This window comes from Mus caroli, chromosome 1, assembly GCF_900094665.2.
Source record: "Mus caroli chromosome 1, CAROLI_EIJ_v1.1, whole genome shotgun sequence".
Classification (NCBI taxonomy): Eukaryota; Metazoa; Chordata; class Mammalia; order Rodentia; family Muridae; genus Mus; species Mus caroli.
Genome location: NC_034570.1, coordinates 15,962,914 through 15,978,379, shown reverse-complemented (window position 1 = coordinate 15,978,379; position 15,466 = coordinate 15,962,914). Strand labels below are relative to the sequence as shown.

The 15,466-nt window shown below is 38.0% G+C and overlaps 1 protein-coding gene and 1 long non-coding RNA gene across 4 annotated transcripts in view; one reads left to right on the top strand and one right to left on the bottom strand.

Moving 5' to 3' along the window:
• Positions 1–15,466, top strand: part of Pkhd1 (PKHD1 ciliary IPT domain containing fibrocystin/polyductin) — a 499,157-nt gene that overhangs the window by 199,005 nt on the left and 284,686 nt on the right. For all 3 annotated transcript variants that reach the window (XM_029477027.1, XM_029477026.1, XM_021159032.2), the window contains 4 exons: positions 4,037–4,228; positions 7,671–7,796; positions 10,392–10,448; positions 11,181–11,311. In XM_029477027.1, coding sequence (XP_029332887.1) covers positions 4,037–4,228; positions 7,671–7,796; positions 10,392–10,448; positions 11,181–11,311 — 506 coding nt within the window. The remainder of the gene's footprint in view (positions 1–4,036; positions 4,229–7,670; positions 7,797–10,391; positions 10,449–11,180; positions 11,312–15,466) is intronic.
• Positions 1–15,466, bottom strand: part of LOC110291765 — a 36,300-nt gene that overhangs the window by 6,621 nt on the left and 14,213 nt on the right. The window contains exon 2 of the long non-coding RNA XR_002377610.1: positions 4,411–4,531. This is a non-coding gene — a long non-coding RNA (uncharacterized LOC110291765). The remainder of the gene's footprint in view (positions 1–4,410; positions 4,532–15,466) is intronic.

Here is a 15,466-nt window from a genome sequence, read left to right as displayed (position 1 = left end):
CTGCTAATGTGTGCTCTCTCTAGTTTCTTTTTGGAGGCACTCAGAGCTATCAGTTTTCCTCTTAGAAATGCTTTCATTGTGTCCCATAAGTTTGGGTATGTTGTGGCTTCATTTTCATTAAACTCTAAAATGTCTTTAATCTCTTTATTTATTTCTTCCTTTACCAAGTAGAGTGTTGTCCAGCTTCCATGTCAATGTTGGCTTTCTATTATGTTGTTATTGAAGATCAGCCTTTGTCCATGGTGATCTGATAGGATGCATGGGACAATTTTAATATTTTTTATCTGTTGAGACCTGTTTTGTGGCCAGTTATATGGTCAGTTTTGGAGAAGGTACCATGAGATGCTGAGAAGAAGGTATATCCTCTTGTTTTATGATAAAATGTTTTTTAGATATTTATTAAATCCATTTGTTCCATAACTTTCATTAGTTTCAATGTGTCTCTGTTTAGTTTCTGTTTCCAGGTTCTGTCCATTGATGAGAGTCGGGTGTTGACATCTCCCACTATTATTGTGTGATGTGATATGTGTGCTTTGAGCTTTACCAAAGTTTCCTTAATGAATGTGGATGCCCTTGCATTTGGAGCTTAGATATTCAGAATTGAGAGTTCATCTTGGAAGATTTTACCTTTGATGTGCATGAAGTGCCCCTCCTTGTCTTTCTTGATAACTTTGGGTTGCAAGTTGATTTTATTCGATATTAGAATTGCTACTCCAGCTTGTTTCTTCAGACTGTTTGTTTGGAAAATTGTTTTCCAGCCTTTTACTCTGAGGTAGTGTCTGTCATTGTGTCTGAGGCAAGTTTCCTGTATGCAGCAGGCATGGTGGCAGTCATGATGCTGAGAACAAGGAGGTGCAGCCACAGCAGTTAACCTCCACTAGACTTCTTACCAGAGACAATGAAAGCTTGAAGATCGTGTTCAGATATCATACAGTCTCTAAAAGAACACAAGTACCAGCCCAGGCTACTATCCCCAGCAAAACTCTCAATTACCATAGATGGAGAAACCAAGATATTCCTTTGCAAAACCAAATTTATACAACATCTTTCCACATATCCAGCCTTGAAAAAGATGATAAAGGGAAAACTCCAACATAAGGAGGGAAACTACACCCTAGAAAAAGCAAGAATTTAATTTTCTTTCAACAAAACCAAAAGAAGATAGCCACACAAACATAATTCCACCTGAAATAACAAAAATAACACAAAGCAGCAATCACTATTACATCCTTAGTCATCAGGGACATGCAAGTCAAAAGTATCCTGAGAGTCTACCTCACATCAGTGAGAATGGCTAGGATTGAAAACTCAGGTGACAGCAGATGCTGCCAAGGATGTAAAGAAGGTAGAGCACTCTCCCAATCCTGGTGGGATTGCAGACGGCTGCAACAATTCTTGAAATCAGTCTGGCAGTTCCTCAGAAATTTGGACATGGTGGCACTTGAGGACACAACTATGTCATTCCTGTACATATACCCAGAAGATGCTCCAACATGTAATAGGGACACATGGTCCACTATGTTCATAACGGCCATATTTATAATAGCCAGAGGTTGGAGGCAACCCAGATGTCCCTCAGCAGAAGAATGGATACAGAAAATGTGGTATACAATGGAGTACTATTCAGCTACTAAAAGCAATGACTTCACAAAATTCACAGACAGATGGATGGATCTAGAAAATATCATCCTGAGTGTGGTAACTCACTCACGAAAGAACACACATGGTATGTAATCACTGATAAGTGAATATTAGGCCAAGAGTGTGGAATATCCATGATACAACTGATGGACCACATGAAGCTCAGAGGATGGAAGACCAAAAATGGATGCTTCAGTCCTACTTAGATGGGGGTGCAATATCATCAAGGGGAGTAGAGGGTGGGAGGGACTTGAGAGGAAGAGAAGATTAGTAGGGAAAAGGAGGGGCAAAACTAGGTATGAGAGGAGATGAAGGAGTTGTATAAAAGGTCTAGAAATTAAACAGATGTATGTAGCAATCAGGGATGGGGAAATGGGAGTAGCAGCATGACATTCTCAGATGCCATGAAAGCAAGAGCTTCCCAGGACCCTGCAGGGATGACATTAGCTGAAATACCCCACAAAGGGGAGGGAGAACCAGTAGAGATCACATCTAGAGGTTAGGCATGGCTCTCTGGTTGAAGGATGGGGCCACCCATCCATCTCCAAAATTTTAACCCAGAATTGCTCCTGTCTAAAGGAAATACAAGGACAAAGAGTGAAACAGAGACTAAAGGAAAGGCCATCCAGAGACTGTTCCATCTGGGGTCCATCCCACATACAGACACCAAACCCCGACACTATTGCTTATGCTAAGAAGCACTTGCTGACAGGAGCCTGATATACCTGTTTTCTGAGAGGCTTTGCCTGATTCTGACCAATACAGATGTGGATGCTTTCAGGCAACCATTGGACTCAGCCCAGGGACCCCAGTGGAGGAGTTAGGGGAAGGACTAAATGAGCTGAAGGGGAGTTATCTGGCATCACTATGATGGGAGGCCCTTGGTCCTGTGAAGACTTGCTGCCCTAGTGTAGAGGAATGTTGGGACAGTGAGAGGGATTGGGTGGGTGGGGGAGCACCCTCATAGAAGGAAAGTAGGAGGGATGGGATGGGGGTTTGAAGAGGGAAAACTGGGAAAGGCATAACATTTGAAATGTAAATAAATAACATATCCAATTAAAAGGAAAAACAAAACAAAAACAAAATGAATGAACATATCAACAAACAAAATACACAGCATTTCTTCGTTTATTGCCTATAGATCAATTCTTTGAAGGATTAGACTTTGTAATTCAGCAGAGAGTGACACATTGTTTTGATCAATTGCTACCTCTTTTATTCATTACTGTGCTGTTGAATTTAACCTGAGTCTATCAATACAGATGGACATGTAGGTGTGCTGGTTAGTGTTATCAATGTGACACAACCTCCAGTCTCCTGGGGGAGAAGTAGCCTCATTTGAAGAACTGCCAATATTAGATCAACCATTGGTCATATCTGTAAGAGACTTTCCTGACTGAAAATTAATGTGGGAAAGCTTAGCCCACTGTGGGCAGCACTATCCCTAGGTAGATGAGTCTGGGCTATATAAGAAGGCTGTCTGAGTGTGAGCTTTCTTCTGAGTATTGGTCTGTGTTGGAGGGCCTAACCTGACTTTCCTTAACAATGGACTGTATTCAGGAAATATAAAATGAAATAATCCTTTTGCTCCCTTAAATTGTTTTTATCACAGCAAACAAAAGAAAGCAAATTAGAACAATAAGTATATCCAAATTAGGTCATCTTTAATTATTCTGAGTATGGACTCAGAAGTAATATGGCTGGTACTGACTCAATTCTGAAGACAACTTCTCCACTTTGGGACTACTTTCCCATTATTAAGTTTCACATGATAGCAGAATATAACTGGAGTGCTGTTCTCTTAACTGTGTAGCAATGGCAATTATACATTAGGGATACGTGGGTTTTGTTTTCTTTTTTTTTTTTTTTTTTCCTTAGTAGGAAGATAGCTGAGCAAGCAGATTGGCATAGGTTCTCAGTATTTTGTCTGGAGTTTTCTGCCATTTCACTTTTAGTAAATCCCCAAACACAAAACAGTGTAGCAAAGGGAAAATACCATGGGGCACTTCAAGACTAGAAGGTGGTATGATAGCATTCAGTTCTTACAACTTTCCACCAAAGTATCTAATATGAAAGAACCGTTTTATTACACCTTTCCTATGGGTTATCTTCTGTATTGAAATCTCCACCAGTTTACCTGGCCTTTAAGGTTCTAATAGGCCCCTTTTTGGATAATTATGGTGATAGTTTGGGTGGTGGGAATTTCTGGAAATAAGAGAGCAGGGGCCAGTATCATGTCCTAGAAATTTGATCTGTTTAAACAATCTGAAGAGAGAAATCAATAGCAGTGAAACAAGATAATTGGACAATTTGTCTTTTATATAGAGTCTTGTAAACAGAGATTTATCTAGAAGTATGCTCTATTTTTTCCCCCGGACATCATTATGTGTTTCAGGTAACTTGAAGCACTGTTTGTATTCTAAGAGTGAGAAGATGCTGGGAGCCAGGGATCTGGGGGCCAGAGTCATCATTCAGTCCTTCCCAGAGGAACCCAGCTCGGTCAAGCTGAAGGGAGTACAGTTCAGAGACCTGGGACAGGCCTTCCATAAGCACCTGAGCTCACTCACACTGGTGGGAGCTATGAGAGGTAGGGGGAGCAGTGTTGGTCTCCCAGTTTTCCTCTTCTTCTATGTTGATGATACCATACGATGGTGATATGTGGGACTGGGAAATTGAGAGATGGATACACGTTTTCAGGTTAGATGCTTTGCAAAATTTAGTACTCAAGTAAATCCCACTGGAGCATATAAAAGCCAGTGTTACATTTACTTGCCAGAGGGACTTGGACACATGAGGACTTACTAACCATTCATGTTCACAGTGTGTTCTGATGGGGAGATGTTTTGATAGATTTTCGGGGTTGAGAAAAACCTCACAGTAGAGAGTGTTTCTTAAAGAAGCAATTATTAATGGCTTAATTTAGTGGTGTTCTTTACAAAAAATTCTTATCAGAAACTGGAGATTTTCCTCTATAGTCAACATAAAACTTTGTGTAAACAGATTTTTATAGTAGTGTCAAAGAGATCCAATACTTAATATTACCTTTAAATGAAGACTCAGTATACTAGATATAAATATTAATGAAACAAAAGCAACCCTTCTCCATTCTACTATGAGAAAAGCTCCCATGATTTTGTTCCCAAGATAATACATGCAAGGGAAATTTGTTCTAAAAGCTTTCAACCTGGATCACCACACTCGGACAATACTGTAGCTAAAATGTGACTCTAAAAATCAGGATTCTAACTTAGGCACTCATTTTAGATTTACTCTAGTTGCTCTCTTTTATCTTTACAAATTTGCAAGTTAACAGATACGTTGTGATTTTAAGGTTAATTTCTTGTAATTTATAAAAGACAGATAAAGATATCAAGGGTCTATGAGCATAGATATTATTCAGTTTACCATGTGTAAGGCTACATACAAACATACATACTACGGATTATGTATGTTCTGAATTATTTATTAAAGTAAAATTGGTAGTATACTTATCTGTGTCTTTTATATACGCTTTTAATTCCCAAAGTAGGTACATATTGTAAAAATCTTTGCTTGCCCAATAGCAAGACAGTTTTGGAATAACTATTTTCAAAAATAGATATAAAGGTTTAAACCTATTCAACAGTATAAGTCTAAAAGGAACAGAAATAAAATATATGAGACAGAAATTTTTATTTTGGTTCTGCTTAAATATTTTCACGAGTATTCTTTATTTTTTGAGAAACACTTACAATTTCTAACAATCACTGAGAAGAAAAATGATGTACAACTTGAATTGATATTTCAAAAATAAATGATTTATCTTTGTTACTTCTTAATTATCAATGAAACACATTCGGTGTTCACTATCAGCCAACATTTTAACTATAGTTTTCCACTTTAATTGTACATTATTTAAGTCCTGATCATTTCAGTGATTTATCTTAGAAAGATACTGTACCAACTACATAGTTCTCATATGTTAAAAGTCATAATATAATTACAAAGTTAACTAATATGTCTTGACTGACATAGACTACTTTTCATTTTTATTCAAATTATTAATTGTGCAAGCTAATGGGTTTCTTTATGACATCTCACTCATGGATATAATATACTTTGATCATCTTCCATCCCCTATTATCATATTCTATCTTCCTCCTATTTTCATGTTTTATTTTGATACAGAATATAAAACAGTTTATTTTAAAACAGTCAAAAACCATGTATGTTAGTATAAACTTAAAAGAGGGACAACTGTCCACAGCAAAAATAGGATTATTTTTTAAAGAAACCTAGGCTACTGATGATAATTTTAAAATTTTGTTTGTTTAAAAATAAGAAAAACCCAGCCGGGCATGGCAGCACATGCCTTTAATCCCAGCACTCGGGAGGCAGAGGCAGGCAGATTTCTGTGTTCGAGGTCAGCCTGGTCTACAAAGTAAGTTCCAGGACAGCCTGGGCTATACAGAGAAACCCTGTCTCAAAAAACAACAACAACAATAAAAAACAAAAACAAAAACAAAAAGAAAGAAAGAAAGAGAGAAAGAAAGAAAGAAAGAAGGAAAGAAAGAAAGGAAGACTCAAGACTGTAAACTCAGTTCATAACTTTGTTAATTTTGTTTTAGTTTCAACATTACATGTAAAACCTTAAGTTCTATTATATATGCATAAGTGTATATATATATATATATATGTACATACATATTTATATGTACACAGATATATATGGTCTTCTGAAGAAGTGTAAGAGTGAGCAATAAATATACCATTTGCCTCAGTAAATGGTGGCATTCACTATAGAACCGTCAGAAATAATTAAGACAGTTCCCCACAAACAAATCCACAGAATCTAATGGAGGCAAAGCTTTCTTTGTGGCTCCTTTCTCCCCCAAGTGTGTCACACTGACCACCAAGATTAGTCATGATCACCAGCCCATGAGGGTCTGGGTCCATGTTGGCCTGATATTCCTAATTCAAATTATTTTTAGAGCCCCAAATTGCCCTGAGAACCAGTTCATGACAATACAGGGGAAGCTGCCTCAATGATGCTCAAATGAACTGACATTTAAAAAAGTGAAGACTCTACCTCAGTATCTCATCTCTGTATCTACCTCCAAATAATGACACATGCCCTGGGCCCATCAATAAATAAATGTGGGCTACCAGCTACATTTGTGCAGCACAGGATAGCATTTCTATCAATCATGCCCCAACCCACTGTGGGTGATACTGTGCCTGGGCAGGTGGCCATGGGCTGTATGAAAAACTAGCTGAGCATGAGCCAATGGAAGAGCAAACAAGTTAACCACTTTCCTCAATAGCTTCTTCTTCCGATTTTTGCCATTGATTGCTCAGTGCTAGACTGTAAACTGTAAGACGTAATAAATCCTTTCACCCCCAATTTCCTTGTGGTGGTAGTGTTTACCACAGCAACAGAAACTAAACTAGAACAGCTGAAAGTCGTAAACATTGATTTATAGTCCAAGAAATAACAGCCGCAACATTTTTATACAGGTATAGTTTTTAAGATTACATACCCAAGTATAGGGGAATGGCAGGGCTAGGAAGCGGTAGTGGGTAGGTTGGGGAGTAGGTTGCGGGGAGGGTATAGGGGACTTTCAGAGAGGAAACTAGGAAAGGGGATAGCATTTGAAATGTAAATGAAGAAAATATCTAATAAATAAAATAACATTTAAAACAATCCAGGTTAAATCTGCTTTACCATACTGTGACAGAGGGCATTGAATAGGTAGAATTCTCGACAGCCGTGTGGCTTTGTCGTTTGACCATACTTTTTCTTTCTTAGATGGATAAACACTTCCAAGCATTTATATATTACATTTAAGTGTATTTAATCTTTATGATCCAGTGACCTTGGTTGCCCAATTTTTTGATTTGTTTGCTTTTTTTTTTCTCCAAATGACTGTTTCATTTTCTGTGTAGAAAATATATTTTGGTGACAGTATATCTTGTTTGAATGTTGTCAACAGATTCAGAGGAGACTCTAAGGTGTAAATAAAATATTTACATTACTCTTTCCTATTCAGGCTCTTATCTCCAAAGCTGTTCAGTGTGGAACTCCTTCAACAGAGGCCTTAGCATGCACAGGACCTGGGGTCTGAAGGTGGACAGTAATATATTCTATAAGATTGTAGGTCATGCCCTGGTGCTGGGTAAGTAAACTTGCTTGGTCAATGTATACATTCTTAAGTAGGATGGGCAGTCTCCCATGAAGTATTCCCCCAAATTGTTGAGTTTTCAGTGTATAAAATCATTGATGGTTTTTCCTGAGTATCATCTAATAAACTCCCAAATTTACATTTACTCACCACCGAGTGACTTCCTAAACTGTATCTATAGGAAATGAATCATTTAAAAGTTGAAGTCAGGTTAATAAATGCCTAATGGGAGGTTTTAGAATTTACTGCTGTAATTTCCTATAATTCTTAGTCCATGTGTGCTCTCAGATGCTTGGGCTTGGAATATGTTAGCTACAGATTTTAAAAACTGAATTTGCATGTAAGTGCATCAGTGGGGGGCGGGGGCTGGAGTTCTAGAACTAGCCATCTACCCACCAGTTTTTACTTTTGTTCCTTTAGGTTCACGACCAGACATTAGAATTAGCCTTAGATAATTAGAAGTCTCAGTTGACATTATGTCACTCCTAGAAAACAACCCAAAAGTTTTAGCTGGGCTAAAATCTAGAGATAGATTGTCTGTCAGTGAATTTTTCACCCCGACTGATTTCTGTAAACTCATCTTGATCTTTTTCATTTCTTCCTCTGAACTGTCATGATATAGGGGCTACTTTAGTTCATTCTTTTCCAAGCTCATATTTTCCTGTGCTACATGGATTTTGCACAAGTCTTCTCTCTCTGTCCATGACAGTTACTCATGTGGAACATTCTCTCTCCCTTACACCTCCAGGTTAGCATTTTTCAACTTAAAATTAGGTGTCACACTTTTGACCATCAGATTCATCTTGTTTTACCACCAGATTTTGGTAGACACTGCAGTCTTCGCATTTGTACTGATACCTCCATGAAGGACAGTCGGCTGAAAGAAGTGAATTGATAAGCAGTCTCTGGTTATGTCGTAATATATAAAGCTTACCAGAGATTTCTGTAGAAATTAAAAACAAAACTATAATTGTTAGTGTTTTATTTTTAAGTGCACCTGGTGATGTGATGGAGATAGGGGGCTTATGTAACCATTAAGAACAACCTTTTGAGATAAAGTGCTGAAAATCCTAAATGAGATGGTGTTTAGTGAGGGAATATGGGTTCTACGAACTTATGTAAAACAAACTCTGGCTTGAAGTCAAAGAGTAGAACCAAGAAGTCATCAGGCATACAAAGTCTTTTGGCTAGAGAAGGGTGGCCATAGGGAAGCTGTGCCAACAGATGAATCTTGACTCTGGCTTACTTTTTTCTATAAGTGTGAGTCTATGACTGTAAGCAGATATTTAGGATGTCATGCTAACAGTATGATCTTAGCAGAAAATAATATCGAATAACTAATTAAAAAAAATAAACAAACCTCTAGCAGGAACTTAGCTTTGGTTATAGTGGATTATTGGCTTTTGATTGCCTTTGTATTATAATTAAGGAAGTTAAAATATTTAATTCACTATAATTTAATTCACTATAAAGTTCTTAATCATGTCTAAAAACAATTATAAGCTTGTGTACTGGCTAATTTTGTGTCAAGTTGACACAGCTGGAGTTATCACAGAGAAAGGAGCTTCAGTTGGGGAAATGCCTCCAAGAGATCCAGCTGTAAGGCATTTTCTCAATTAGTAATCAATGGGGGAGGTCCCCTTGTGGGTGGTGCTACCTCTGGGCTAGTAGTTTTGGGTTCTATAAGAGAGCAGACTGAGCAAGCCAGGGGAAGCAAGCCAGTAAGAAACATCCCTCCATGGCCTCTGCATCAGCTCCTGCTTCCTGACCTGCTTGAGTTCCAGTCCTGACTTCTTTCAGTGAGGAACAGCAATGTGGAAATGTAAGCTGAATAAACCCTTTCCTCCCAAACTTGCTTCTTGGTCATGGTGTTTGTGCAGGAATAGAAACCCTGACTAAGACAGATTGTATCTATTAAGTGATATGGGAATCTCAGATAAAATAAAATTCTAGCAATGATGGATTCTGTGGCACTGTCCCTACACTATTGATCCCATTTAACGAATAATACCTCTTTGTGTCACATGGTTGGGGCATTTCCTGCTCTTCAAGTCCATTCTCGTTATTTGAGTGCCTCATCCTATCCAGCCCATTTCCATACAATTTGAGAACCAGGCTGGGTTGAACAGAAGCAGTATGTTCATTATTATATTTTGGTTAAATTTATTCCTTGACAAGTCTATGCATGTATTTAATGCAATCTTGTTGTTCCCACTTTATTCCCACCTCCCACCCCTCCCCATTTCCCACACTCCAAGTCTCTGACATGACGTGAAAGACACGTTCATGTCTTTTTGGTTTTTGTGACTCAATGAGTTTAACCAGGGCCATCTACCTGTTTAGCCAATGAAGTTGTTCACTTAGACTCCATCTAAGAATTAAAGTAGAAGGTCTATTCCTATGGTTATTTTCTTTAAAGGAAACTTCAGATCCACAAGATGCTAAGACGTATAGTCCATACAACATGTACCTTTTTCTCTGCCTCACAGATAAAAATAAAATAATCCAAACAAGGAATAATGTTGTCTTTTCTCTTACTTTCCTGAGTGACATCAAATATTCAAAAGCAATACGATCTTCTGTTCTCAGGGTCCTATCTGGACAGAAGGTTTAACACTAGTGAGACTGTTACTGGAAGAAAAAATGGTAAATATGTAAACTTATTTTGAATCCATTGTAGTTCATCTATGATTGTCATAATTTATAGGCAAATATCATGACATACTATTAATTATTGTAAATAATTAAACATACTAAATGTTCTAAGGATATATAAATATTTATTAATTCTTTTAGAATTTCATGCAATATATTTGAAGCCCATTCATGCCCCAATTCCTTCCTGCTCTCAACTATTCTATTCCATTACACTCAACTTTGAGAAGACTTGTGTGTTTTTCTTCTTTCCTTATCAAACACAATACTATTATTTAGCTAAATTGACATTAAAACGGCTCCTAATGACTAATTGCTGTATCCACAGATCACAACATCTCTCAACCCTCATGAAAGATTCATATTTTTTTGAAACTTTATTTTTAATCATATGAATGTATGTGCATCATGTTGTACACATGAGTGTAGGTGACTGTGAGGCCAGAAGAGGGAGCTAGAGTTCCCCCAAAGCTGGAATTATGGGAGGTTGTGAGCTGCCCATTATCAGTACTGGTAACTGAACTTTGGTCTTTCTCAAGAATATTTCTTCTAACCATTGAGCCATCTTCAGTGCCATATTTATAGTACCTAATAATATATAAGATATGATGTATGAGATATTTATGAGATGTATTCTATAAGCAAAGTCTAAAAGTATTGAGCTATATACATTTTAATTGTTTGTAAATCGCTTGTATTTGATTTATCTTTCATTCAAAATAGGTTGGTGGGAACAGGGAAGTACAATAAGAAACAATGTGATCATCAGTGTTTCTGCGGCTGAGGGACTGTCCGGTTCTGAAATGTTGGCACCAGCTGGCATCTACACTTTCAGTCCCACCAATGTGATCGAAGTAAGAGCTTTGGTTCTACCAGGAGAATCTAAGCTGATATAGCACACAGGGATCTCTTCCAGCAGTTCACAGGAACATCAGATATTTGGTTTCAATTGTTCAATTTCATACTTGAATTAGTATCAAATTTCTTTATGATTTTGTGTCAAGTGGGCAATTTAACAATTGTTCTCAGGCATCCTATAAAAGCTCTTTAGAATGATCCCTATAGGGACCTTAATGAATTGCACATTGATCCCTTCCTGGTAATGCAACCTGAAGTACTTTGTTTTGGATCTCTTGGTTCTGATGCAAATTACTTATTAAATCACCTGTAGCCTATCATATTCATCTGCCTGTATCTTTAACAAAAGAGGGTCTTACATTGCGTCTGGAGGCATATGAGTTTCAGGAGCACAATCATAATTTTATTCCACTATTCAGGGCAACTTAATGCTATGAAATTTTAGCCACTTTGTGATTGTTTTCTTTTTATGATTAACCACACATTTGTGAGTGGGGAGTTATACTACAATAGCAGGAGGCCCTTTCATTTTCTTCTCATTAGTTAATTTATGTCTTAGTCTACTTCCAGTAGGAGTTAAGTCCCTCCCTTCCCCAGGATGCTGCTCTGAGCATCTGTGGATGCATGGCCCCACATATCCTCTCACTGTTACAGTGTCACAACATTTATGCCCAGTTTCTGAGGAGCACACAGGACAAGCTGCTCTTAATTACCCTCAGTTGAAAAACCCGTAATAAAAGTTGTGGTTCTCTGCTCAAGACTCCTTACACGCTTAATTGTGTCTTTCCGAAGCACAGCACTTACACACCATTTTAGGTGCCTAATAGGGCTGGCTAATAGGCCAGTGACAAAGGAGGCAGAATTTCATGGATCATCAGAAACCAAACTCAAGACAAGTTGTGTTTAATGTTTTGGCCACTACTAGGCTTGTTGCATAGCTAGGAAGCCAGCTCTGGGCCCTAGAGAGTTGCAGATTTTAAGACTTACTTGGGTAATACAATGTCATCTACACAGAAGCCTGTACACTGTAGATAATCAAAGCTTCACAGCTCATTCTTTGTGAGGCTGGAATAACTTTGCCTCCCTGAGTAGGTGGTATATTTTATGGCTATAGAAAAGCTGACCCATTTTACGTGCAGGGTATCAGGAGACCCATGTGGAAAGCAAAAAGACTACATTGCCTATACTGGAAGACTCTGGGTGAATGCCTTCTCCATTAACATGGAGGTTGTGCAACACTATCCATCTGGGTACAATACATGGATGGAATAATATTGGCTGAGCAAAACCTCCTCACTTGAATTTTAGAAGGTAGTCTAATTTTTTTGGAAGGGTATTCAATCTAGAAAGCACACCTAGTTGGCAACAGAAAAATGAAGCTGAAATCATATACTTGCTCCTCTTTTGGATGCCTTTTATTTCTATAGATTTGGGTTTTTTCTTTGTAGGATTATTTCCTTTAAAACAAATATGTGTATATTTATATTTAAATACAAATAGTATAATAGCAATATATGTTATTTATATATAATATATTTAAATATATTTACACTTATATAATATATGTATGTATGTGTATATATATGTATATGTATATATATAGGTTAGCAACTAGGTTATAAGATTCCCTAACCTATTATCTCTGGCAGCACATAGATGCTGTTGGTCTCCCCTATGGATGTGCAGTTCCATAAAGTTCATCCCAAAGTTTCAGCTGTACCACAGATTTCATCCTATGTTATGTGTTTCATATATTTTTATCTAGAATGTTATCTTTTAAGCACATAGATGATAGCCAAGGATAGGTTACAAATTTGAAACATTACAATTTTCTCTTATTCTTAGGGTCAGGGAAGCTCATTTGAGTTGTGGAGCAAATGTCAGATTTGTATTTATTGCAACATTTTCAGTATGAAGGGATGAGACACAGAGGACTTTAGAGAATGAATTCTAGAAATAAATACTTTTATTTCAAATATAAACACTATTGTAACCTTTTACACACACACACACACATGAAAGCAATGCAATAGAAAGTTCTTCCTCTGGGAACACTCCTCCATTGTTGTTGGGATTGCAAGCTTGTACAATCACTCTGGAAATCAGTCTGGAGGTTCCTCAGAAAATTGGACATAGTACTGACAGAGGATCCTGCAATACCTTTCCTGGGCATATATCCAGAAGATGTTTCAACTGGTAAGAAGGACACATGCTCCACTATGTTCATATCAGCCTTCTTTATAATAGCCAGAAGCTGGAAAGAACCCAGATGNCCCTCAACAGAGGAATGGATACAGAAAATGTGGTACATTTACACAATGGAGTACTACTCAGNTATTAAAAAGAATGAATTTATGAAATTCCTAGGCAAATGGATGGACCTGGAGGGCATCATCCTGAGTNAGGTAACCCAATCACAAAAGAATCACATGATATGTACTCACTGAATAGTGGATATTAGCCTAGAAACTTAGAATACCCAAGATATAAGTTACAATTTGCAAAACACATGAAACTCAAGAAGACCAAAGACCAAAGTGTGGATACTTTGCCCCTTCTTAGAATGGGGAACAAAACACCCATGGAAGGAGTTACAGAGACAAAGTTTGGAGCTGAGACAAAAGGATGGACCATCTAGAGACTGCCATATCCAGGGATCCATCCCATAATCAAGCCTCCAAACACTGACACCATTGCATACACTAGCAAGATTTTGCTGAAAGGACCCTGATATAGCTGTCTCTTGTGAGATTATGCGGGGCCTAGCAAATACAGAAGTGGATGCTCACAGTCAGCTATTGGATGGATCACAGGGCCCCCAATGGAGGAGCTAGAGAAAGTACCCAAGGAGCTGGGGGATCTGCAACCCTATAGGTGGAACAACAATATGAACTAACCAGGACACCCGGGAGCTCGTGTCTCTAGCTGCATATGTATCAGAAGATGGCCTAGTCAGCATCAGTGGAATGAGAGGCCCATTGGTCTTGCAAACTTTATATGCCTCAGTACAGGGGAACGTCAAGGCCAAGAATTGGGAGTGGGTGGGTAGGGGAATGGAGGAGGGTATGGGGGACTTTTGGGATAGCACTTGAAATGTAAATGAAGAAAATACCTAATTAAAAAAAAAAGAAAGTTCTTCCTCACAGGGGAGAGTAACTTCATAATTTCTTCCCTGTCCTATGATGGTGGCTTTCATGTCCCACTGTTTGACTGACTCTGGAATCATCTCTCAAGGGAATGTACTCTACCCTTATCTGCCCCTATATTACAGTGATTAATTAGGTTTGCCCCTCTTATTTTAAACTTTGTAGTTTTATATGCTTGTGATTGGTTCTTGTTTGCATACATGAGCAAATGTATGCATGAGCATGCACATAAGAGCACACATATGTGTGCATTTGTGTGCTCATGCATGAGGATTCCAGAAATACAACATCTACTTTCTTCCTCTGTTCTTCTCTGACTTATTTTATTTATGCAGTTTTTGATGTTGAGTCTCTCACTGAATTCAGAGGTAACTGATTTAGCTTGATTTCTGGCCAGTGAGCTCAGCACCTGTCTGTCTTTTTCTGACTCCTGAGATTGAAATAGTGGGTGTGCACTGCTATGCTCTATGTAGGTGCCAGCAATCTGATTGAAGCTCCTCATAACTCACTGAGATATATCCTGATCCTTGAAAATTTAATTTGGAAATAACTTCAGACTCACAAGAAGTTCCTGAGTCTTCTTTCATTCCTTTTACCTGACTTCCTCCAATAACCTGTCTCTGGTCACTGAATGACATAAAAATAGGAACATATCATTGGTGTAATAATAGTAAACAAGACAAGTCCCTTATGGAAACTTGAAGAACATAGTCTATTTTTCCATTGCCAACATTCAATCTAGACACACATGAACAAACTCCTCTACCTTTGAGCCCGTCTTTGAAATCTTGGACTTAGTGGTTAAGGAAGACATTTTAAACTTTGGACAATAGTTTGTGGTTTTATGTCATTCCTCCCTTGTACTAATCCAGAAACTTCAACCAAATTCTTAGCCACAGTCTAGAGTTCATCTTCATTTCTAGTTGGACACCTTTGAAACTCACTCACCTTCAACTCTTCATAGTACAAAGGAATTTCTGTTTCCCCTCCCCTCCCCTCCCCTCC